Source organism: Mauremys mutica, chromosome 1 (genome assembly GCF_020497125.1).
Source record: "Mauremys mutica isolate MM-2020 ecotype Southern chromosome 1, ASM2049712v1, whole genome shotgun sequence".
NCBI lineage: Eukaryota > Metazoa > Chordata > Testudines > Geoemydidae > Mauremys > Mauremys mutica.
In genome coordinates, this window is record NC_059072.1 from 227,077,219 (window position 1) to 227,100,705 (window position 23,487).

A 23,487-nucleotide genomic window follows, 5' to 3' on the forward strand; every position below is an offset into this window, starting at 1 on the left:
GTCTAATTTTAGCAACCGGTTCTTGGGAACCTGTGGGAACCAGCTCCAGCTCACCACTGAGTGCGCCTAAGAATACTGCTTGTCTGATCAAAAGAGCATTTTTGATACGTGACAGGATGGAATCATTTCAGGTCTTCACTAACACTTCTGAACTGTTATTAGTGTACATTTTACAACAGTTTCACCCAAATGTAGACATATCTGAAAAGTTTTGCTGGTTCCTTTGCAAGCTTTTCCAGAGAGACCCCGGTAGCCTAGCATGAGACTTCCTGAGTGTTGAGAGGTTGGGAATTTTGAAGGTACACTTCCTTGGATCCTCAAGAGCCAGCAGTCTTATTAACATTAGAACAGTGTCCAAACAGCTTCCTGCTCCGGGAAAATCACTGAGACTTACACATTAAGCCGGACACTGCATACTACTGTGTCTGGAAAACATCATGGACATTTTGGGCACAATTACATTGTAATTGTCTTTTTGTGCAGGAACATTCCTCCGTGTAGCGGTTAAGTTTGCATAGCTTGTTAAACTTAAAACCACCACCCAATCTGGGGGGGGGGGGGCTAAAATTCTGTTCTCTTCTTTCATACTAGCTGGCACAAGGTGATGAGACCCAATCAGGCCAACCCACTCCCACAAACAATAGAGTAGCACATAACTATTACCATTAAAAATATTGGAATTTAGCAAAGTAATGAAAAAAAGGTAACTGATGTTTGTAGTGAAGAGACTGAAAACCCAAAAAACTCTTCACATTCCAAGCCTCTAATTTATTTGAAACTCAGCCCATTTGTGTTCAGTGTTGAACATAACTAAGATTTCCATCAAAGCAATTCTGTGCTTTAAAATGCTCAAACTTCAAGACTGCTGTTTTAAATTAGCAGCTGCCATTTAACCTGAATACATTTAGGACTGGTCTACACCTAAAACATAGATCTACCTAGGTACATCACTCAGAGATGTGAAAAATTTAGCTCCCTGTTTGACAGAGTTATATCAACCTAACCTCCCACTGTAGATACAGGTAATCCACTTTTCTGAGAGGCAGTAGCTGCATCAGTGGAAACACCTGTTCTGTCAATGTATGAAGCATTTATGTTACAGTGGCACAGCTACAGTGCTGTACCTGTGCCACGGTAGCATAGACATGCTACCAGTAATTTCAAATTTCACACCTCTAAATTCTCTCCTGAAGCTCCTAACAAGTGTAGCAAGAATGCCAGACAGCCCAAGTTAGGAATGAATATGTTGCAAGAATAAAAGAAAAACACAGAGTCTGATATATTAAGCATACATATTTACTTAATCTATACAGAATCGAGTAGATAAAATTTCAGATTCACATTAGTGAAAAATCCCTACAAAATGTTTTTGAAAAGCAAAACAAGACTGCCTGTTCATTTATCAACTTTTTTTTCTCATGAAAGCAGACATGGTTGTAAAAATAAAGCAGTGTGTTTAGCACAAACTAGATTTCTGCATCACTTTTTTCACAGTTATTTCCATCTACAGTCTGAAGAGGTAGATTTTCTGCAACACCTGAGAATTAAACTGTAATATAACCAGGTGTAAGTGTAATAAAGGAAGGACAAAACAGATTGGAGAGATACAGCCCTAACGTAGATGTGTACACTACTATATGTATTTGGGTCTTGCATCACATACAATTTAGTTTTTTTTTTTTTTTTGGCGCAGCCCTAATCATGCTAAAAATCATGGGCCCAACTGACAATTAGGTGTACACATCAGAGGCTACATAAATTTACAGCCCAGATTAAACAGTTGTGGTAGTGGAAGAGACACAATACAAGTTTCCATAAAAACCCTACTGGAACCAATGTGGCTGTACAGTGGCAGTGCAACAGCCTGCTGTGTGGCAGATCAGTGAGCACTGGGCTTATCACCTGCATTCTTTGTAGCAACACCCCTTTGGCCAGTGCATGGAATGACATTAACTGCGTCCAGGAAGCCAAGTCCAGCCCATCTTTGCTAGAGGGAAGAAGTTGGTGTGATGTGGGACCTTTTCAGGGTCACACAGAGATAGGAAGAAAATCCCAGATTCCTTAAAACCCTTTACTAGTGGCATTCTGCTTCATTTACACATGTAGGCCAGTAACTACATATATCTGTACTGCTCTTCCATTCGGCTCACATATCTTTACAGCCCTTGCGGCAGAGTCCAAAGTTCACTCTTGACTACACATGGAACACGCATTATAAAAAGAAAGTTGGTTATAGATACAGGAGACCAAATACATTTTAAAAAGAGAAAACTGCACTTTCCACTTCACTTGTGAAATTTGTACTTTTTGCCAAGGGTATGTTGTGCTGTAATTGATACATTAAGATTTTCACTTGCCCTCAGGAAAATGATTTCACGCTCACTTAATTTATTAACTGAAGACCAGTTTTGGCAGAAATTTAAAAACTTACTTCTGTTACAGTTTGTTGATTCCATGACAACACACAACATCAGACAAATCATTTGATAAAGCAACTTTGGAAGGATGTTTCTTCTTTCCAGTATTTTTGTTGCCATGTGGTTAACGTGATTAGTGTTTCAAAGTTGAGTCCAACCTCTGACTGCTCACCTCTACCTTCTCATTACTTCACCACGTGTGGCCACGAATACAAAACAGACTGTGCAAATTGAAGAGAAAAACTGGCCAGTTCCCAATTTATGTCACTCATTTGCTACACAATTTAAGAAATGTCAGTTTGATACAGTTTTGTTCAGTGGTATGAGCTAAAACACATTTATCAGGCTTTATACAACCTTATTCTCTTTATAAGACATCTACATTATTTTAATGTACATCATTACATCAGGGAAGGGATCAAGAGCTCAGTGCAGCCTGAACATTCAAGTAATTTAGCCACTAAACTGCCAAAAAGAACAAAAGGGGCGGGGAGGGAAGCGCATTGAAAGTTATGTGCTTGGTTCAGAAATCCCCCACTGAAGTTAAGTGCAAAGAACATTAAGTACCAGAAAAAGCTACACATTTGTATCTCTTAAAATAAAAGTGACAGCAACTGAAACTAGAAAGCGAACATATATGGGCTAAACTTAACAGTAGCTTGTTACTTAATACATGACCTGCCTACATTTCCTGCCTTGCTAAAAATAAATGTTGGTCCCAGCCTGTCCCAGAGAACAGTTCCCTTAAAAATTTGATACCCAGGTTTTCAAAGTGAAACTCTGTATGGCTCACAACTGCAGTCCATTACATTTTTTTAAATGTAATTTTTTTTTTTTTTTTTACTTATGGCATATTAGTTTAACATGAAACCTCTGAATTACCAATTTACCAGGCAAGCAGTAGGTACCAGGAAGGCACTCTGTCTGCTGATCAGTGACTTTTCAGGTTAGGTGTGTGACAAGTTAAATGTTTTACTCTAGGAATATATTTGAATCCACATGATCAAATATTAACTGTGTTCTTTACAGATCCTTAAATATATTGCATACAGTGCTAAGTAAAGAACATCCAAACCAAAGGTTGGTATCTTAAGTATCAACAAATCTACAAGAACTCCTTGTTTTAAAATATCCAGATTTAATGTAACTTCTCTAATCAGAAATAATCATTTTATGAATTCTCTGCAATGCTGAGGCTTTATGTTAAGGGACATAACATGACTAACTTCTGCAGTTGTGTATATTTCATTACAGACAACTTCACTCCATAAACATTCATTCCTGTATGCTTTCTTTGCAAATTAAATTGAACACATTCACAGGGAGGGCAAATATAGGCTGTCTGTCTGTGAATTAACCTTAGAGCACAATCCTGAGAAGTCTGCAAGAAAGTTGTACACCCTGTTTTACCAGCTGCAAATTAAAGTATGTATATTTGAAAGCTGTTTTTGTCATACCACAACTACACTAAAACCCTGTAAAATATTCTTGATCATATTCTGGACCATTATTTTCATATATAATCAGGTGAGATAGCTGAAGTTCCTACTGGCCATTAGATGAATGTAGATAATTTACTGAAGAGTTTGGTAATTACATTAGTATACCAAACCTTAGTTCAGTTAACAGAAGCAAAATGTTATTTTCAAACCAATGAAGTAACACTCCCGTCACTTTTCCCCATGAAATGTTAAATCTGTACACAAGTCTTAACTGACATGGTGAGATTTGTGTTTAGGGGAAAGGAAAATGCACGTGCATTCTTTATGGAAAAATATTTTTTTAAAATGAGGCAGATGTGCAACACAGTTGTGGAAAATGTATAGATTACGCTATTCAAAGCTGCTATGCAGCTTCCTGTACCACATAAGTCCAGTAGTTCTAAGAAAATACATATATGGTAGAAAAAGTAAGAAAATTTTCACCACAAAACCAATAGTTACCACCAACAGAGAAAGTTATACACAAAATATATCTCTCAATACAGTGTTTACGCTTCATTTTAGTCAACAGGAACAGGACTCGTGGAGACAGTCTTTTCAGAGCCGTTTCCTTCATTTGCTGCACTTGATTCAGCATCTGATTGAATTCCTGGTTCTGTATCAGTGGAAGTTCCCAGCTCCTCATGGGAATTGAGTGTGCATGACTGCAACACCTGAACTGCTAGATCCACATCTGCTTCTTTTACAGAAACCTGTTCCTTAAGAACTTCCACCTTCTCGTTCAGCTCATTCCGCTCAGTCTGAAGAGCCCTGCACAGCTTCTCTAAACGCTCCAGTTTTATTTGAAAGCCTTTGTATTCTTTGTCTCTAACTGTTTTCTGTAAGGAATAAAAATAAACAGCGATTAACCCAATTAAGTGATTTTTGGGGGGGGAATTTATTTCTTTTAAAAAGGCACCACTTTGACAGGCTTAGAGATTAAAGTCTTCTCTTTAATCCCTCTAAAAGGCAGAGCACAGACGGCGTTGGTGCAAATTCTCAGGCTGCCTCCAATGTTCTAAACCAAAGGGGGACCACATGTAGGGCGGTGACAAGTCAGTCTGCTGAGATGCAACACAGGGTACTACATACTGCCAGCTGTGACCAAGTGTTTTCTAATGTGAACAAGAGTCCACTAGGAACTCACAGACTAAATCACACAACTTGTTACTATTCAAGACTAAAAGAACAGGAGTACTTGTGGCACCTTAAAGACTAACAAATTTATTTTAGCATGAGCTTTCGTGTGTGACGAAAGCTCATGCTAAAATAAATTTGTTAGTCTTTAAGGTGCCACAAGTACTCCTGTTCTTTTTGCGGATACAGACTAACACGGCTGCTACTCTGAAACCCATTCAAGACTAGTTACAGGGGTATTACTTATGGAACTCAGCCAACTTTAGTGAATGGGTACCAAATATTTCTGATTTCAAAGCAGTTTGTACACAAGCATATATACCAGATTTCATGGCAGAAATGTAACAAGAGAAAGAATACTAAACAGACACGGCAGAACTATACTGACCCCTAGTTGTAGCTAACTGAGTTTTACAACTCCAAGGATTCTTCAGGGTTGTCAATCTAGTACCTGTCTCAGTATTTAATAGACTCAAATAATTTTGCCACAAGATCCTACCTAATAAGCAATAGGTTAAGGATGCCAATTCCTATGTTATGCTTTTGACTGACTAGACCATATAAAGATCAAATATCATGGATAGCAATTACAAAACACAGAATTCATTTTCTCCTTGAGGAGAAGAATGGTTAATTTACCTGGGAAAAATTATTTAAGGGAGATGCACAAACTGTTAGTAATTAAAAAAAATAATTAGTTGTACAGTTTGAGTAGCTCCATAGCACTTCTTGACAATCTCCAGCTATCTAGAAATGAAGGGCCATGTAGAGTCAAGCCCTGCTTGGATGTGACTACCCAGTTCCTTAAACGGTGAAGATCGTTACCCACCTCTTCAGCCATTTGCAGAAGAGCTTTGTTGTTGTTTTCCCATTTTGTACGCCACACTATTGTCTCTTTTTCCAGTTTTTTTATCTTCTTGGTCATCTAAAAATATAGTAAAGCTAGTTTTATAACTAGGCTCAAAATAGAGGTAACCACCTTTTAAAATGTTTTAGCAAGTTGCTTAAACAGTAGTTTTCAAAGTAACCTTATAAAATGAATTTACAGGAAAGGATTTAATGTCAGACCTATGCAAAATTATTAAAATCTTAAACTAACATTTACAAATATTACTTTTAAGATTATGGTGGTTACAAAAATGATTTCCATCCTCCCTCAAAAGCTTCTACAATCATCTTCTTCATTTACAAACAAAAGTAGTTTCTAACTAAAAGTATTGCAATGACAATTTTTTTAAAAGCTGTTTTCTACTTCTAATATTAGCTTTTGCAATCAGAACTTGGCATGCAGTTACACCAAGTGTTTCAGAAGAATGGATTGCCTCATGTTCTTCCACAACTATGCTGAATTTTTCTCTCTCAGAAATCAGACTGAAATCAGAGGTAGATAACTAGTTTTAATGTGCCATTTTACAGTTTTTCCAGCTATAACTACTTTTAAAATTATATTCACCTATATAGCCTCTTCAGGGATTTTAAGGTCCAATAAGGAGCCAGTTTTTTTTTCTAATATTTTTCATAATTATATAAAGTACCTTTTCCATTTCTTGTCTGAAGGTTGTAAAAAGTTCATTGCTCTTTGCCATGGTGGTCTGGAATTCTTCAAACTTATCCATGTAAAGAGAAAGCTTTTGGGAAAAAAACTTGGAATATTTAAACTGTATAGCAATGTTACCGCACAAGCAATGTTTATTAAGGTACATCAGAAATTTCAGCTGATAGTAACGCAACAAAGATAAGAGAACAATGTTTACGTTCTCCCTCTATCAGGTAAATTTTCACCTAAAGCATGCGTAGATGACTGTATAAAAATAGATGGTTACTCAAATTGTGCCTGGATGCTGAGCTAGGGCTATCTTTATAAAGCAACAGAATATATCCTAACAAAAGTTAGGCATTAAGACATGGGTTATCATCTCAGTTAAATAAAAGTTTGAAAGAGGTGCATTTCTAACTATGCACAAATAAAGGTAACAGCTAAAATTTGAAAAATTAAGCACAAATTTAGGTGTAAATATGTAATTAAAAAACTAATTAAGATACAAAATATTAAACAAGGCAAGGATTAAAATACCAAAGCAAATTAGGATCAGATAAATAATAAAAGTTGAAGTAGTCATAGGTGTGGGAATTAGTAACGAAGTGCAAATTCTACAGGTGTAATAGTGAGATTGGATTTGAAGTGACATCTGTCTCTGAGGCTCTCAACCACATGGTCTTGCTACTATTTCAAAGACATGGCTAAGAAACAACTAAGGCCCTGATCCTACAAACATGAATCGAAGTGGGGACTTGTTTGGGGACTAAGTTATCCTAACAAATTTTCACCGTGAACAGGAACTCCAAGGAAGTGGAGATTTGATAGGGAATAAACAAGCCTTTTAATATCCTGGTTTACACATCTTATAAGAGAAACTGGGCACGGGAACTAACGATTATTTGGTAAGGACAATGAAGTAGCCTCATCCGTGGAATCCCTAGTCAACAACATTCTATCCAGAAGACAGATTTTTGAATCTGCTGTTATAGGAATAGGCAAATGAGGAGTACACAGCCATTAGCAGCAGCTTCCCACTTAACCTGAAAAAACTTTAAAGCAGCAAAACAAACTTCAAAGCAGCAAATAGAACTCCCTCTCAATTCTCTTCCAGTCAAATCTTATCACATCTGGGGCATAATTTGCAAATTTTAGGTTGGTAGAGGATCATATAATTTCAAGCACAGGGACTGAATACTCAAAACACATTCCCTCTCCATTTTTGCAGAAAGGTCCATCAGGAATTTGTCCAGATCAGCATTTCTTAACTGGTTGGTGGTGTGAAAGTACAATGAATTATATTGTAAAAATAAGAATGGACTAAAGAAATGTTGTATGTACCTTTAAGCAAAAATAAGAAATGTTGAAATACAGGTGCCAGGAAAAGAAACTTTAGGCATAAACAATGGTGCTAATGGCGAAACATTAACAGAAGATGGGTAATAGTTAGTAAGGAAATAAGATATGCATGCCTAGCCCAGGTAAACTTATCTGATTCTGCTTCCTTTGTTATCTTGTTAAGTTCTCACCCTTTTATCTGTATAAATAAGAGAGTTTGTGTCTTGCATGGTGCTCACATTATCTGGGTGTCATTAGCAGAGCGCTGTGCTAATAAAACAGAGTGGTCTGACAAACTGTGAGTCCTGAGTCTAACTTTGGGGGGGGGGGAAGAGGGGGAGAAGGGAGAGAGAGACTCACAAAAGGTACCCCCCCCCCCAAGGGTGGCAATAAGGTGATCCTTCCCCAGTCTCCACAAACCCTTATCCTTAAAGGTCAAGTGTTCTCTATTAACCCTTTGAAAACACATAGAAATAAATTATATGGGGTTATCAAGGATACTTTTTTTGCTTTCACTTTTACAGTGAGTATAAGGATGTTGCAAATTTTTTTGACTTTGCGTAAGGGGTGGCCAACCTGAGAAATGTTGAGAAACACTGGCCTGGCCTAGAGCTAAACAAATCCAGTTTGAAAAAATCGGATTATGTAGGGAAAACCTGATTTAGATCTCTGTGAATTAAAGGTAGGGATAAGTGCAGGGGTGTGTATGAAAATCTGAGAAAGGAGAATCAGGATAAGGTAGATGTGGAAAGGGGCATAAACAAAAGACCACAGGAAGACTGTCTTAGGAGCTTATTTTGTATTAACAGGAGAAGGGAGCAATGTGGGCTCGGGAGAGACCAGAGGAGGTAGAAGTGGTGGCTGTAGTAATCATGCTGAAAGAATGCTTGGACAGGAGGATTAGCATTATGGATAGAGAAAAGATTCAATTTTAGATATATTATGGAGGAAGAAACACCAGGATTTGGACCCAGCTTAAGTGCATCTGAGGCAAAAGAAGGCAAAGTCAACCTGAACCGCAGGGTTACAGGGCCTTAGTGACGGCAAGGATCAGTAAGTTCTATAGTAAACTTTGCTGATTCATTACTGACTACCCTCCATCTCTTTCAGAATGACATGATGCTAACAAGGATTGGGCCACAAGTCATTATGGACAGAGAAGGGACCTAGCTCATTTTCCAGTCAGAGGGCACTGTGTGGGTCCAGAATGACCAGGAAAAAAGGGTGTGACACCCTGGGGAAAGAGAATCACCCACAGGGGAAAAAAAGAGGTGTTGTGAAATAGCCAGCAGATTGGAGGCCACAGACAGGACAGGTCCTTAGATGTTCAGATATTCTAGTCTTAGTGCAATGGATGCAGCACTCTTTTAAATTAATGAAACAATCTTAGCAGTTCAGCATCTATCACTTTCCAGTAATATGGAGGGACTAGGAGCCTCAAACAGCAATTTCAAGAAAACCTTATTTTTAACTAATATCTCCAGTGTACATATAGCGAGAAATGTTCATTGAACAGACAACTGCTACCAATTAAAGTTTCCATAAAAATTCAATGTTTCCATTAATGAAAGTTTAATTTGCAATTTATTGTATTTCCTCAAATGTCAGGTTTGAGTCAAAACCATAAGCATCTCTTGATATTTTCATTGTGGAGCATCTGTACATTGACAATTTTGTTAAGTTACCTGCTGTTTTAGTTGGGCTTCCTGCTGCTTCATCTGCTCACATTTGTGTCTGGACTCAGTGGCTTCTTTTAATAGCTAAAAAGTGGACAAAATGGTACTGTATTATTGCACATTATATCAAATAGCAAAATTTTAAGGATAATGTAAATGGGAATAAACAGTTACTCACCTTCTTGTAGCTGTTGTTCTTCGAGATGTGGTGCATATGTCTATTAAATTAGGGGTGTGTGCCTCGTGCACCAGTGCTGGAAAGTTTTCCCTAGTGGCACCCACAGGGATGGCCAAGTCTGCAGCCAGGCATCCCTTGAGCTGCAAGTACAAAGTATATACAGGGAAGAACTGCACCACCCACCCTTCAGTTTCTTTGTACCAGAATCTACGATGATAGACTAATGCGTTGGGGAAGGAGGGTGGGTTGCATAAAGGACATATCCAGCACATCTCGAAGAACAGTTACGAGAAGGTGAGTAACCATTTCTTCTTTGAGTATCACATGTGTCCATCACACTAGATGACTCCCAAGCTGTTTTCAATGGAGGTGTGGCTAGGAGTCTGATCAGAAGATGGACTATAGGACTCTTTTCCTCCCATTCACATATTTCCTTGATGCAACAGTAACTGTGTAATGTTTAGCAAATGTGTGGACTAAAGACAACTCTGTCCCTATTGTAGACATCTGCAAAGCAGCAATTTCCCAGAAATGCAGTGGAGGCTTAGTGGGCTCTGAATGAATGCACAGACAGCTTCTCTGGGTGTGTCCTGGGCAACGCAGCTGGTGATCCACTTAGAAAGCCATTGCATTGTTACAGGATGCCCTCTCATTTGTTCCCGATAGAAAACAAAGAGTTAGGAAACAGAGCTGAAAGGGCTTCCTAGCAATTGGTACCATGATCTGATGTGGAGCCATTACCAGTGGTCTTGGAACAGACACTGAGAAAAGCAATACAGGACCTGAGGTCACAGGCATCATAACATACTCTAAAGTGTGCATCATGTGTACTGGCTCTGCAAGGACACTGTCAATATGGATGATCAGTGACGGTGGTACTAAGAGGTTCAGCAGACCTTTTGCAAGCTTTGTATGCCCCTGAAGTGGTCTGTATTGAAAGGGGTTTTTGCCCCACTGCAAGCAGAGGCAATGGTCCGACCATATGCGCCAATAAAGTAGCCAATATTGACGGTCCTGGACGTAAAGCTACAGCTCTACTTTATAAGAGCCACTAAACTGCGGTACTGGGGAGTGGTGGGCTGAAGGGCATGCTCTACCTATGGTACCAGAGTGGCTTAAGCTCTGCAACTAAGGAATTCTATATGGAGGACTTTGATGAAGACAAAACAGTCCTCTTACAATGCTCTGAGCATTTATGTTTCTTTGAGGACTGCCATGGTGAGGGAAGATTTCCTCTTGTCTCGGTCCACAGGTATGGCAGGGGGAGCACATGTGGAAAGAGTGGTCAAGGAACTCCCTTGGTCAGATGCTGGGCAAAGAGCAGCCCCCGTGAGGAGGTATGATAATCTTCTCTTTGCTCCATTGTTCTGGTCTTGAAGCCTAGTAAGACTGTTCACTTGTCACCTAAATACTTCAAACAGTGAGAGCGAGGATCACTCACAGGAATTGATTTGTCACACCCAGAGCAAGGCTTGAAGCCAGGGCAACTTGGCATTGTCTCCCCGGTACCAAGTTGAGAATGGAGCTGAATCCTGACAATAAGGAAGATTAAAAAAGAAGAGGGGTTCCAAAGGACCAAAATGAGTATCACTGTTAACTACAGCTAGGCAACTATTAGCTATAAAGGTACGTCACCAGGAGGAATGAGCTGCCAGCATGCTTCAACCATGGACAGTAAATAGGAACCAAAGAATAGGCAGGGCAGCTCCGCCCTTTATACCCTCGGCTCAGAGCATGAGGGACACTATGGCACTGGCATGGCTGCCCCTATGGGTGGGTACTGGTAGGTAAGGAAAACTCTCCAGCATTTATGCACAACGTGTGCATGCACCTAGTGTAATAGACATATGTAATCATTTGAAGAACAATGGCTTGATACAAAGTAATATAAATGAGAAAGTTTGATTTACCATGAAACTTCATACAGTTGAACATGTTCTTGCCTATTCTTGTATTAAATGGTTAAAAAGTTAATTTGTTAAAGAACAAAATAGGTAAAAATTGTGCTTGGTTACTTAGGAAATCTAAACAGCTCATTGTGTTCTCCTGTCTGTCACAAACGAATAGTTCTTAGCTGATATTTTAAAACCATTTACTGGTATACTGGAATTGATTTTATTACACGGGAAAATCTCTCGAACAGTTGGGAAAATTCAGTTTATGTTTGCATTCTGGTAGAACACCGTAAGTGTTAAATGATATGCAGAAGTACAATAAAAAGCTATTTTACTACAAATGTATATGAATGCCCAAGCGTGGAAAAAAATTACGTAGTACAATTAGCTTCACATGTGTGATGTTCTCCTGTCACCTATGTTAAAGAAGTTATTTGCAAAGACTCGACTGGACTGCTTCAATGATTGTCTTATATGAAACAAAACTATGCCAGTAACATTAACAACTGCTGTACGTAAAGCAGTAATGCTGAAGAGAGAAAGCGTAGTGATGTCTAAGTGGGAGAGTTTTTGTCAAACTTGGCTAAAATTTAAACTTTCTAAAAATCTACTGTCTCTAATTTAAAATCAGGAGATTATCAATATGTCTTAGATTTAAAAAAGAGAAGATTCAAATACTTACACACCTGTAATTCTAAGCAAGAATTCTTCACCAAAACAGTGTGGTATCCTCTATTTCTACATCTCAGTCTTCAAAGATTAGTGAACATGGCCAGAAGTTACTTGATTTTTTTGACCCCTCCATCCCAAATCACACGTAAGTACTCATTCTCAATGAAGACTACATTCATGCCAATTTTGAAACTTCAAGTTTTTTTCTATACCCTATCTATAAATACATAATAAAAACAAATAGAAGACATAGCCCTCTCCCCAACACCTTGTAAGATTTTGTTCAAATTCTGGAAACAAAGTCACTACTTTGGGAGAAGGAGGGGTGAATATTTAGGGCCTGATCCAAAGACTGACTGACTTTAAAAAGGCTTTGGATCAGGCCTATAATGTCTAAAGCCATTTTCATCACCAGGAGGGCACGTTTTCAATTGAAGACTTCAGTGTTATGTAGTTTCCAACCAAGCTGCTACTGCTTGGAAGAATGCAAGAAAAAATTCTTAGTTTTACAGTCTCATGTGCTCAGAAAACACTGGGCGCACACCTCCTGGTAACAGCAAGTACTCTTAAAGGTGCTTACATGATTTCTGCTTTCACCCTCTTTCTGCCTCACATTTCTTATAGCATAGCTGACCAAATTCAGGCATCAGAAGAACAAGGAAGTGTGCCGCAAAAAAGCTGCAGCTACATGCACATTTGTTTGCACCTGTATAGATGTATATTGCAAGTACAATTCAGGTTCCTTTTCATTTATTTAAACCATTTGGATCTTAGTATCTTCTAAAGATAAATGATCTGGAGAAAGGGGTAAACAGTGAGGTGGCAAAGTTTGCAGATGATACTAAACTACTCAAGATAGTTAAGACCAAAGCAGATTGTGAAGAACTTCAAAAAGATCTCACAAAACTAAGTGATTGGGCAACAAAATGGCAAATGAAATTTAATGTGGATAAATGTAAAGTAATGCACATTGGAAAAAATAACCCCAACTATACATACAACATGATGGGGGCTAATTTAGCTACAACGAGTCAGGAAAAAGATCTTGGCGTTATCGTGGACAGTTCTCTGAAGATGTCCACGCAGTGTGCAGAGGCGGTCAAAAAAGCAAACAGGATGTTAGGAATCATTAAAAAGGGGATAGAGAATAAGACTGAGAATATATTATTGCCCTTATATAAATCCATGGTACGCCCACATCTCGAATACTGTGTACAGATGTGGTCTCCTCACCTCAAAAAAGATATTCTAGCACTAGAAAAGGTTCAGAAAAGAGCAACTAAAATGATTAGGGGTTTAGAGAGGGTCCCATATGAGGAAAGATTAAAGAGGCTAGGACTCTTCAGTTTGGAAAAGAGAAGACTAAGGGGGGATATGATAGAGGTATATAAAATCATGAGTGATGTTGAGAAAGTGGATAAGGAAAAGTTATTTACTTATTCCCATAATACAAGAACTAGGGGTCACCAAATGAAATTAATAGGCAGCAGGTTTAAAACAAATAAAAGGAAGTTCTTCTTCACGCAGCGCACAGTCAACTTGTGGAACTCCTTACCTGAGGAGATTGTGAAGGCTAGGACTATAACAATGTTTAAAAGGGGACTGGATAAATTCATGGTGGCTAAGTCCATAAATGGCTATTAGCCAGGATGGGTAAGAATGGTGTCCCTAGCCTCTGTTCGACAGAGGATGGAGATGGATGGCAGGAGAGCGATCACTTGATCGTTGCCTGTTAGGTTCACTCCCTCTGGGGCACCTGGCATTGGCCACTGTCGGTAGACAGATACTGGGCTAGATGGACCTTTGGTCTGACCCGGTACGGCCTTTCTTATGTTCTTATGTTCTAGAAAAGCCCTTAGCCCTATCTTAGCCCTAAATATGCTGCCCCTTCAGTTGCAGTGTTTTTTGTTTTTTAAAGTAAGCTTAGAAGCAACTTACAAACTCCCTCTCTCTCTGATGTTTTTCCTCAGCTTCTTTTATAAGTTGTGTTGTTTGCTGAAGTTTGGCATCCACCAGTTGTTGCTGTAATTCTTTATGCTTGAACACTTTGTCAATATGCTAAGGAAAAAGTAAAACCCGACAGTGTAATATGAGCAGTACATAGTTAAATCAACATAAAAGATTTTTTTTAATGGGGAAAAAAAAGGTTTTAAACAGTTTTAGTATTCAGGCCTGGTGATCCAATGGTCAGGATTGCCTGACCATTGGATCACAATATATGTGGTGTTTTTCTTTAAGCCTCAACCTCCAGAGTCAAGTGAATACAGGAGAATTTGAACTTTCATTTAAAAAAGTTTCTGCTCCTCACAGTTGATGAGAGAACCATGAAAACATGACCCAAGTGCATCTTAAAAACCAGAAAGTAAATGCAAAGATTTGCAAACTGTGGCTTACAAACAGCTGATTGGTCACATCTCGTTTCCAGCTGTTAAATAGCACTAAATTACATTAACTTCCTAGTATTACTTTTCCACATAAACAATTGCTCTGGTTGCCACAGGATGTGATCATGAATGAGAGGGGACAGAAGTGGTTCATGACAACCTCAGTATTAGAAAACAATCCACTCTATGAAAAAAATCAGAGAACACTTATTCTACAACTGTGTGCCTTAGCTGCTGGTTGGGAACCAAAGAAAGCTGTAGTACTCACTATGAAAGTGAACTGATTTTAATAATTATCACTTCTAACTTTTATTTACAACATAAATGCAAAAGTAGTTTAATAAATAACCTTAATTTTACTTTCCTACATTCCGAACAGACAACTGTGTCTGTGTACTTCATCAGTGAATATGATTTCCTCAGTATCAATCTAATATAGAGCTCAATTAAAATATTTAACTTGAATACATATCTACACCCAGTTACATTTGAGGAATTAATGTATAGCCACTGAAATTGGAGGAAAGCTGAACTTTAAATTGTAGCACGACTAAGCAGTGAGGAAATGTTTATAATAAATATAATTTCTAAATTAAATAGTACTGATTGTATATAAAAATTGAAAAAAAAAACCCTACATTTTTTAAAGTCTCAATTGTAAAGATCTTAGAAATAGTGTGCTATTTCAGCAGACTTTATGCAAGAAAACAGGAGTTAAGTAGACAAAACAAAAGTAATGGAAAGTAGGCCAGCACACACTTGGGAAACAAAGCAGGCTCCTTAAAAGTTCATGAGAACAACAGCATTGTTTCAAACAATGAAATACTCTTTTTCATAAACTAATTTAGAAGAACTAATTTAAACATGTTTGCATAAGATGACTAAGTCAACAACCCAAAATACATCTACAAAAGACCTTCCTAAACATGTTCCAGCACCTTTACTCTTGTTTTGTCCTCTTAAATTGAACCATTACCTTATAATGAAAAATGCGCAATTGCTAATGACTCAATGCACCACACATTTTAGCGCAATTATAATAAGGCCATTAATGTCAGTGGAAATGTCTGGAAAAATGGATCCTTTGGGCTCTGTTAGGAATCCAGAGAACCCCACGGAAATGGGATGGGGATTGTAAGAAGAGATTTTTGGCCAAATAGCCACCTAATTTTTGTTAAAAAGGCCTGAAATTTAAAAAAGGCATTTAGCTTTATTTACGTAGAGCAGGGGTCGTCAACCTCTGGCACGCAGTTCGCCAGGGTAAGCACCCTGGCAGGCCGGGCCAGTTTGTTTACCTGCGTCGGCAGGTTCGGCCAACCGCAGCTCCCACTGGCCGCGGTTCGCCATCCCAGGCCAATGGAGGCAGCGGGAAGCGCCGCAAGCCGAGAGATGTGCTGGCTGCGACTTCCCGCCTCCCACACTGGCCTGGGACGGCGAACCGCGGCCAGTGGGAACTGCGGTCCGCCGAACCTGCTGACGCGGTAGGTAAACAAACTGGCCCGGTCCGAGCCGCATGCCAGAGGTTGCCGACCCCTGATGTAGGAGTATACCATGCAATTCTACCACTTAAATTACTGAAGAACGTTTTTAGAAAGCCACCACTTAAATGTAGTAAGGAAACTAATTTGAGTGCCTAAGAAGCATAACTTTAAATTACCTCTTCCCGCAAAGCATACTGTTCAATTAGTTTCTTCAGCTTCTCCCCCAATTCAATATTTTCTTGGCGGAGCTTGGCATTGTGTATATCATGCTGTTCCAGCTGGGCCTGAATTTCATTCAGTGTGATCTGGAAATGTGCAGTTGCTTCTTTACGTCTCTCCTCTTCTTCACGTGCTTGCTGCATGTTTTCTTCCTTTTATCCAAAAAGATTTGTTAATGGTGTGCAAGTCAAAAGTGACATAATATGTTCGTATAATCAATCTTTAAGATAGAGATGGGTCAAAATAAATACTTCAGATCTGAATACTTCTATAACATTGGTATGTTCAAAAACCAAAACCAAAGTTTTGCCCAAACTGACAAAATTAAATCCTTACCAATTCAGTGCGCTTTGTGCAGATAAGAGATCAAATGTGCTATCAGGATGCTTCTTTAGGGAAGCTGGTTCCTGGTCTTGCAACCACTCTGGATTTAGCTGGGTGTTTTAATGTAGATATTTTAATATACATTCAGCAGTCTATTACCATGCTCTATATATTTTGGTATTGGCAAGTGAAGCTCTAGCATTTTTTTGTTTTGTTTTTACTTTTTAGTTGATCTAAAACTGATATGATTTATTGTATGATTGAAGAGCATTTGTCTTTACGGCTTGAGAAAGAGTTTAACTGATGTAAGTATGGTTTAGTAAGGCCAGCAATGATTATTCAGGAGGCAAAAAAATCCTGCATTGATACATCTGAAATAGAAAGCTGAATGGTTTGTGTTCACGTCCTCACCAATGTTTTTGTACTTCAATTAAAAGCTACCCTAAAGTTAATAAAATAGTTATTTGGTGAAGCAATTCCCTACAATAACCACACAGCGAAATGAATGGAATCTCAACATCCTTTCCATCTTGCTCCTACCAATTCAAGCTTTGTTTATATCTTATCATTTTACACTGTTTTGATTTCATTCATGTTATTTTACTAGCAGCCAACAACACAGCTCTCAGTAACTATTACGGCAAAACTAGACATTACTGCAGTCTAAACTAGTGTGATCCATGGACCAGTTTAAGTAAGGAAACTAACTAAAGTAAACACACCAATTCCCACAATCCTGATACTCAAAAGGGTTGTTGTTCTCTATTGATTTGGGTATTGGACATGAAACAGCGCAAATACCAGCTAGCTAGCAGCAAGTATGAATATAAATAGGAATCAGAAATAGGGTTTACCTTAAAACAATTTACACAAATAAACTAACCTTTAAAGTCTTGTTATGACGCTGAAGCTCCCGGCACAGAGATTCCAGTTTGCTGCGTGCTAGAATGGCCTTGCTATGCTCACTCTGCAAGTGGACTTTCTCTTTCACAACCTGCGCTTGTTTCTTCTGCAGTATCTTCATCTGCTTTTGAACATTCCGGCTCTCCTCCAACTAAAGTTAGAGAGTATATTTAAGAAAATGTAGATGAGAATGCCATCTTTTTCAACCTAGTCAAAACAACTTAAAGCTTCAGAAGAGAACAGTGAAATCTACAGACCTTCACCAAGACCAGTGTAGACTACAACAATTGTTTGGGGTATTTTTTTTGTCTTGGGGACAAGTTAATCCCAAATGTGTGTATGGACAGTCTTGGAATACGAGACTATTGTAATTTACCAAAAATTTCCTATAGACCTTGTAACTCAGAGAATTGTTAACCAACAGGCTCTCAGCCTGCATGCAGCTACGCAAGCAGAACCAGACCTATCAATCACTGATATTTGAGGGTGTGGATAGGCACTCTGAAAAACCTGCCAATTTAAACAGCTTTCACAGCTAAGGATAACACCCCATGGACTGAAACTTGTTAGTAAGTTTATATATGCTATAGTAATAAGCTGTGAATTTCTGCTGCAGAGCACCTCTCTTAGGAACCAAGCTTAATGGACCAAGGGGGCTTTTTAATCCTACACACCAAAGAAATTCTCCAAAGATGGGAAGATTGGATCAGAAAAAGGAAGTTTTTGGTAATTCAGAATAAGTTTTCCTATTCTTTCATCTACAAGGTCCTCAGATGCATTAACCAATAGGATTGTAATAGCAATGTTAGGTTTAACAAGCTGATCTACTGACCGGTCAATTAACAGCCTACTATTTAACCCTGGTCAAATATCTGATATTCCAGCAACAATACGCAGATGTAGGTGATGGGCTAGCCTTTTTATTGTAACATGGTGACATGTTAGCAAACTTATTGAAATGTCTTGATTACTCACTTTACTACATGCTAATGCCATCTGCTGGGGAAAAAGGTGAACAAACTGAAAGTTGATCATCTTAATTGGCTGGAATCTTCTAGAACAAACATTATACATATATCTATTTATATACAAGGCCATCATTGTTCATGGTGGTCTACAAAGCGCATTAAACAAGTTAAAAGACGTGGTCCCTGGCCCTGGTCAATCTAAACTGCCAAGACAAACCTACAGAAATAAATTCAGAAGGGATTGGAGAAGGGAAAGGAGTGTTCAGTCATTAAACCTCTTCCCGAACACAAAGACAAAAGATGCATGGCCATCAAACCTCCTCCCTAAACAAAAATATCACAGCTATTAACCCCACTGCCCTCAGCACAAACAACCCATGTTATAGGCCTATGTAAATAAACCCCCACTTCTCTCCGTCAAATACCCCCTCCATCAACTCGCCCCAACCCCCATTTATCCCCAACCAAACCTTGCTGATAAATATGGAAAGTTCTGTTAATGGAGGTTTGTGACATCACATCTCTGTAGAGCCCTCCCCCACTTCCTGCTCTGTTCCTTTTCTTACTGCTGCTTATGAGCCTGGGTGTTTGCTGTAGGAAGAAGGAGCTGCCTGCCCACCTCTGCCTTCATGTGATCTGGGAGTCTTTAAAGGTCCTGGGAGGGAGGGGACAACATGCCCAAAACATTTTGACTGGATGGCATCTTCCAATCAGCAGTGTTTAGAAAGATTGAATAGCTACTGGTTGATTAAAGTTCAAGAGATATTTCATAACTGAGACAGCAATCCAGAAGTAGTGAGACATTAACAACAGTAACATCATAAATTATGCAGAGTTGAGGAAAGCCAAAATAATTTTTTTTTTAAATTACTAGACATGAACATGGAAACACTGTTAAAACTAAGTGCAAGTTATGTTCTCTTGAGTATCAAACAAATGTAGATAGACTGGAGAACCCTCACTTGAGGAATTCTTGTGATGTGTCCAGCTACTGTCAAAGGATTATAGGCAAACAGCAAGGAAGAGTAAACCGGTCTACATCAAAGTTTGTTTTCTTCTGTGTACTCTTTTTCTACTTTGTCTTTGACAGCAGCAGCATCATGAAGCCTGGTGTCTTTTGATGAATACAGTGATATAAGTGGCAATGAAAATGATGCTAATTCCATTTCTTCATATTCAAATAAGAATTTTGTTACTTTATCTGCTTCGGCATCAAAAACTCCTACTCCTGAAAAGTTTTCAGATGTTCATCAAATCAGTATCAAGAGGTTTTTAGATAGACTGTCCTACTACAAGAAAAACGAACTTACCCCTACATTTGCTAGGAGTAATTATGCGAGCAAAACTCCATTTCATATAATCAAAAATCCTTATACATTAAATTTATTTTTGGAAGTTGCATCCAAAGGACCAAGTAAGAAATGGCTTGCAGAAGTCTTCTGAATGCCAAAGCAGAGGATATGAAAGAGAGTTTGGTGTTCTGACCACACAAGCTTCTCATGTACTTCTAGTGTCTGGAGGGATAGAACAATATTTGCAGTGAAGATGTCATCAACTTCATGGTGATAACCCTACAGCCAGTGTTTTATTTATTCCAATGTGTAACTGAGCATTACCACACAGCCCAGTGTATTGCTGACCAGTTAAACAATATAATTAGTGAATTGGGTCCACAGAAGGTTATTTTGGTTGTGAAAAACATGGCTAACATGAACACTACTTGAGTTTTGCTGATGCGTATCCACAACTTGTGTTATGGATATGCTGCCCATATTATGCAGTTTTTCACTTGCGATGTTGAAGATCTTACAACTTTGCATCACATGCAATAAGTGAAAAGTGCGGTCAAGATTTTCAAAAGCAAACAAGTACCAGCAAACATTTTTCAGCATCAGTTAGTATAGCACTCAGTTTCATTCATACTGAGTAAGCCTATTCTTATTTAATGGGCATCTTTTATTAAATGCCTCGAACTTCAAATATGCAGAAAGACTTCATTCAGCTGCTGTTGAAGAAGGGATGGCCGAGTGTTCTCCCTGAGTAGTCTGCACTAACATTCTTGATGATGATGTCTTTTGGATGTGAAAAGACAAATTCATTTAACTGTTTGATACTGTAGATAAGTCATTCAGAATATGAAAAATAATAGTTCTGCACTGTCTGATGCCAAGAACGAGTTTCTCAATGTTAAGAAACATGCAAGAATACTGAACACCGTTCCCTTACAAAAGCGGACGAGAGAGACAAGATAATATCACAAAAAAAAAAAATCAAAAAAAAAATCAAGTGATCACTCTCGCTCATAATACAGCCTACCTTCTTGATCCATGCTTCCAGGGCCAAAATCTGACCACGAATCTGATTCAGCTTGTGATCTCAGAGTGACTGTTGCAAATTTTAAAGGAAATACAAACAAGCAAGCAATGATGGCGACAGCAAAATATAAAGCAAAAAGAAGCCCAGTCAATTGTAAAACAATGCAAAGTGCAGTCCCAGCAGCTGAATATAAAAACAACATGCTCCATCATGATGGAAAGGGTTGTGTCCTCCTCATGTTCTTGCTACGGTGGCAGATATTCTTTTAAACACTTGTGTGTGCTACTGCATGTGCGGAACAAAACTGGTTGGTTTGGGGAATCATCATTCAAGAAACAGAAATAGACTGAAGATCTTCACTCCTGGGAAGCTGGTGATCATGTATCACAAAATACGATTAAAGAAAGGACAGATGAAAAGTTGATCTGAAGAATATTAAGTTACGAGGGAGAATGAGTTACTGATGAATTTGATGATAAAGATAAAGATGAAACAGTTGATGTTTAATGATGAAAAGATAATGAACAGCACGATGCTTGAAGAGCTGACCTGTTGCCAACCCAGAATAATTGCATTTAAAATCTGACTTTCTTTTTTAGTTGCCATGTTTGTTTTATTTCATTTTTCTTTTGCAATTGTTCAAGTTTGAATAAGGTTCATATTTAAACATTAACCTAACATTGCTAAAAAAGGTAAACTTTTTTTTGGTGTGAAATTCATCATTTCACATTTATCTGAATTAAAATATAAAACATATGCCTATGTTTTTTGGACATAGGCATAACTGTCTAAGACTAAACCTACAGCAGACTATAAAGTCTTACTCTTGTTTGGTACTGCTGTATTAACTAAGGTCCCAAAATTAGGAGTTGTTACTATTTAAGAATTGCCCAGGTATCAAAGCCTTTTAGAAAGACAGAACAGACAGCTAACAGAATAAAAGCCCAAGGTCTAACAGCTAGATTTCTTTAATAGTCTAAGGAATTAGAGTTACTGCAGCCTTTCAGAAGACTGTGAAGAGACTTCCCTTTTTCCCTGTCTGTGAATAAGTAAATGAATTAAAATATTAAATTAATATCAAACACTGATATTATACGTGCCATATACAGTAGTAAAACAGTGTCAGCTCCTGCTGCGAATGATAACTGAGCTGAAAGCTGAGCAAAGATCTGGTGATAAGTAATATACAGACTTTCTCCTTGATAATGACCCAAGTCAGTCAACTGACCAGTTCCTGAAACTGAGTAATTAGTAAAGGAAGTGCACATACTTGTGTGTGTGTTTTAAAGACTGTCAGAGAGTTACAGTGTCTGTCCTTGTTTTGTAATGTTTAAATCAAAGATTGCTGTAAAGTAGTTTTAAAACTGAAGAAGTTACTGTTATTAACTAACATGACAGAGCACTGCATATGTCTATCACAGTTAATATTTCATACTGCCTTTCAAGTTCTAGTTGTATATAGACATAAAATGAGACCAAATGTGCTAGCTTTTCAAACTGCACTGAATCTGTCATAAATGTAGGAGTTTATGTTAAGATAGCCCTAGGATCACCGCTAACTAATTTCATTAATTGGAAAAACAGGTAACGTGGACTGAATACTGTAGATTCGTGTTTCTCAAACGGGGGTCCGCTGGCCCCACTGATCAACTTCTCCCCCTCCCTCCCAGTGCCTCCTGCACACTGGCTGAACAGCTGTTCAGCAGCTTGTTGGAGGTGCTGGGAGGGCGGGGACATGGCACTCTCGGGGGTGGGGTGGGCGGTGGAATTATGTCCGGGTCCGTCGGCCCCGCTGATCAACTCCTCTCCCTCCCTCCCAGTGCCTCCTGTGTTTCTGAAATGCCTTTTCACTGACTGTCCACCTCAGCAAACACACCAATCAGACCACTCTCGTTATGTGAAACTGCCCAACCAACCACACACTAGATGCACTCCTACCAGGAGCAGACAGGAATTATTGGATCTCCTGGGCTTACGGGGAGAGGTTGTGCAAGCAAAGCTATGGTCTAGACGTAGAAATATGAACACCTATGAGACGATTACACAGGAGATGCATGCAGAGGGGTACGACAGGGATCAGCAGCGGTGCCATGTGAAAGAGAAAGAATTCTGCCAGGGAAACCACAAGGCCAGCGAGTGTAATAATAGATCTGGTGCTGCCCCACAGACCTGCCGCTTTTACAATGAATTGCACGCCGTACTTGGCAGAGAGCACCCTGAAGACCACTGTGGGTACCTCAGAGGAGCCTGTGACAGAAACTCCTGATGTGAACAATGAATGGGAAGAGGAGGAGCAGGTGGTGGGGCTTGTTACATGGCAAGGGACTCCAACCACACCACAAGCCAGTTTGAGATTCTGCTAGTCTAGCCAGTCTTGTCTGGTGAACATAGATGAGCCTAATGTAGGGGGAGGAAGCTCAGCTAAGTATGTGCCCACACTTTTCCTTAGAATGTTTAAATTGAAAAATGGCCCATGGACCACCCCCAAGTTAAGACAAAGGTATAGACTTATCACTGTTTATCTGCACAAGAAGAGGTAAAAAGGTACAAACAGATGCAGA

General features: G+C 38.8%; 1 protein-coding gene across 3 annotated transcripts in view; it reads right to left on the reverse strand.

Annotated features, from left to right (window-relative positions):
- Window positions 1-1,280: 1,280 nt before the first annotated feature.
- Window positions 1,281-23,487, reverse strand: part of TXLNG (taxilin gamma) — a 40,887-nt gene continuing 18,680 nt past the window's right edge. For all 3 annotated transcript variants that reach the window (XM_045022716.1, XM_045022870.1, XM_045022791.1), the window contains exons 4-10: window positions 17,623-17,793; window positions 16,373-16,567; window positions 14,270-14,389; window positions 9,596-9,670; window positions 6,571-6,663; window positions 5,865-5,960; window positions 1,281-4,737 (exon numbers count right to left, since the gene is read on the reverse strand). In XM_045022716.1, the coding sequence (XP_044878651.1) occupies window positions 4,420-4,737; window positions 5,865-5,960; window positions 6,571-6,663; window positions 9,596-9,670; window positions 14,270-14,389; window positions 16,373-16,567; window positions 17,623-17,793 (1,068 nt within the window). In that variant the 3' untranslated portion in view covers window positions 1,281-4,419. The remainder of the gene's footprint in view (window positions 4,738-5,864; window positions 5,961-6,570; window positions 6,664-9,595; window positions 9,671-14,269; window positions 14,390-16,372; window positions 16,568-17,622; window positions 17,794-23,487) is intronic.